Raw genomic sequence first — 2,540 nt, 5'->3', positions numbered from 1 at the left:
CGCTCAAACTCACAGGTAACATAACAATAATTGGTTACACAGATCTTATCTTACTTAATGATGAAACAATAAAATTAGGAGAGAGAATATCAGTTCGATATTACTGACCAAGTTATAGCACGGAAAACACGTCGATCCGTATATACCATTCACCATTGGGCTGGTACAGCTCCAGGACAAATCCCCTCCAGCCACAAGGTGATGGTTTCAGAATCTTCGGTTCCACCCCCACATTCAACTCCCATGCCTTTATTCTTGGAACCTTCCCGCCAATTGCTGCCGCTACACATGTTACCATCCCTCCAACCCCCTTTACACGTGCATATGGGTATTTATACAGTCAGAGATGGACACCTTCCTTTCCTGCAAAATTCAGACGTAAACACCACAAAAGGCAACAGGTGGGGTCTTCATAGAACACAAGTTTCAGGAGAAGAAGGTTCAGCAATGGCAGGAGCAAGCGGCAGCAGCAGGCTGCCGCCCAGGGAAACCACCAAGGCTTTCCAAACGGACAGCCACCTTCCATCATCTTCAAAGTCTGGTAACGCCAGCCTGGATCGTATCCCCTCTCTCAAGTTCCCGTTCCTATGGGAGCCAAAGAAAACGCACAGGATTAGCCGCGGCGCAGATCAAAGGGTTGCCTTGATCACCCTGGGAGCTACCAGCATCATACCCGAGAAGAAGCTGGGGCGTTTCCTATTGGAGGAAGTGAAGAGCACTGACCTTCTGTTACCTCTGGCATATGAGATCACAAGGACCATGATCCTGAGGCAGTTTGGAGCGGCACAGTTGGCACTGGAGAGGCAGTGCTGGTCCAAGATCGTTGAGACAGTAATCCACCAGGTAAGAGTTCTCTGAAAGACGTGTTGCAGAATTGATATTTGTGGAGTCCAGTTTCTCATCTTTGCTAACAGAGCTCATATGGGTAACAAATTCAGGCCATCATCAGTTGCCAATCCTTCACACTGATTGGTGTGGCCGGATCCCTTGTTGGGTCAGTCCCGTTGTTCGCTGAGGTAGAGATCTTTCTTCAGATTTTTCTGGCTCCGGTAGATTGATGCCGGGGAGACTTCCCATGCTGATACCTTCCATGCGGTTGCAGGGTTGTGTTGGTGTGATGAAGTCGTTCTTCATGCAATTCCATGCCATGTCCGGCACAGTAGATCGGGGTGAAATCATAAAGCCGCTTATTGAAGCAATATGTATATCCTTAAACACACTAAGTAGCTCAAATGACAGTCAGTTTTAGTGTGCTCAATCCTACTAATTTCATGCAAAACTGTCTCTTTTCTTCAGACATGTTTCTGCTTGGCACCGCTCTTCTCAAGTTTGGCATGGGGATGTACACCATGTTTTATGGTTCTCAGAGCATTCATACACCAGCTGGGCATGTCAACACGCCCCATTTAGGTGCATTCAACCTAAAGGTAACTGAACTCTGCCAATACTTCTAGAATAGACTGATCCATCACCAATATGTTGGTACTAACAATAAACTACAAATCCAAAACAGAAGCTGAAAGATGGGGCTAGGATCAGGTCCATCACCCAGGCAAAGACGAGGATCGGCCACGCAATACTCCTGCTGCTGCAGGTAGGCGTTCTCGAGAAGTTCATGAGCGTGCCTCTGGTCACTGGACTTGACATGGCCTGCTTCGCTGGAGCAGTGCTTGCATCCTCAGCCGGCGTCTTCCTCCTGTCAAAGCTCAGTATGGGTCAGCAACGATTGAAGCAAAGCTGTGCTTGAGCATATCTCCGTGTGACAGCACAAGACAACGCATCACAAGTATGCATATACAGAAACCAGAGGAAAAGGAGGGAAGGGGTTCAGAACACGCAGGCTTGCAGTCCCAGTTTTTCAGTAGTAGTTTTGTCAGCGTGACGTTGCATGCATCCTGCGCTCCGGGTCAGCTGGAACGGCTCGCACCATGCTCGCCACGGTGCTCGCCCATTCCCTGCTCCACCGAGTCTTCAGGATGTAGCGCACGACGCGCTCCCAAGGGCATCCGCCTCGCTCGCCCGTCTCTACGCCTGTGCAATACGATAGGAAGTTGGTTAGAGCACATGTTGTTGTACATGTATGAAATAACCATCCTGAGATCAATAGAACGTTTACGCGTTGGCTCTCATTCTGCTTCAGGTTTCAGTTTTCCTTAGAAGCTTAAGCAGTAAGCACATCCTTCAAAAACCATGTACGGGTATGATCCTAAGGGCAGGACACATGTGATCACTTGCACACACTACTACAGATCTGAAGAAAGAAGACGCCATATCACAGATGCGTAACTAAACGCGTCTTTGATTATCAGTTAGCTTTACTAGTCTATCAACATGTGCTCCCGCACGAGCTAATTAGAGTTATTATAAAAATAAATAATATAACTAATAACTATAATTATCTATCTCTCACGCACTCCTGTCTATTAAAAATTCTAACACATACTATAAAATATATATTTATCATAATATAATTGCAATAAATTTTATTTTGCACCACACCTCTATGTGTGTTTGATATATATATTTAATTAAAATATTTA

General features: G+C 46.1%; 1 protein-coding gene across 2 annotated transcripts; it reads left to right on the top strand.

Moving 5' to 3' along the window:
• Positions 1-283: 283 nt before the first annotated feature.
• On the top strand, positions 284-2,129 carry LOC120692573. 2 transcript variants are annotated; one of them, XM_039975927.1, is made up of 6 exons: positions 332-843; positions 939-1,016; positions 1,103-1,202; positions 1,297-1,427; positions 1,514-1,594; positions 1,668-1,829. In XM_039975927.1, exons 1-6 carry the CDS (start codon positions 448-450, stop codon positions 1,728-1,730), a joined length of 849 nt encoding a protein of 282 aa, XP_039831861.1. In that variant the 5' UTR covers positions 332-447; the 3' UTR covers positions 1,731-1,829. The 2 variants fall into 2 exon arrangements, with proteins under 2 accessions (XP_039831860.1, XP_039831861.1); XM_039975926.1 differs by having other exon boundaries at positions 284-843; positions 1,514-2,129.
• Positions 2,130-2,540: the final 411 nt, after the last annotated feature.

The sequence above is a fragment of the Panicum virgatum genome, chromosome 9N, assembly GCF_016808335.1.
Source record: "Panicum virgatum strain AP13 chromosome 9N, P.virgatum_v5, whole genome shotgun sequence".
NCBI lineage: Eukaryota > Viridiplantae > Streptophyta > Magnoliopsida > Poales > Poaceae > Panicum > Panicum virgatum.
The sequence above is the reverse complement of the archived record's forward strand: the minus strand, read 5'-3'. Positions and strand labels throughout refer to the sequence as shown.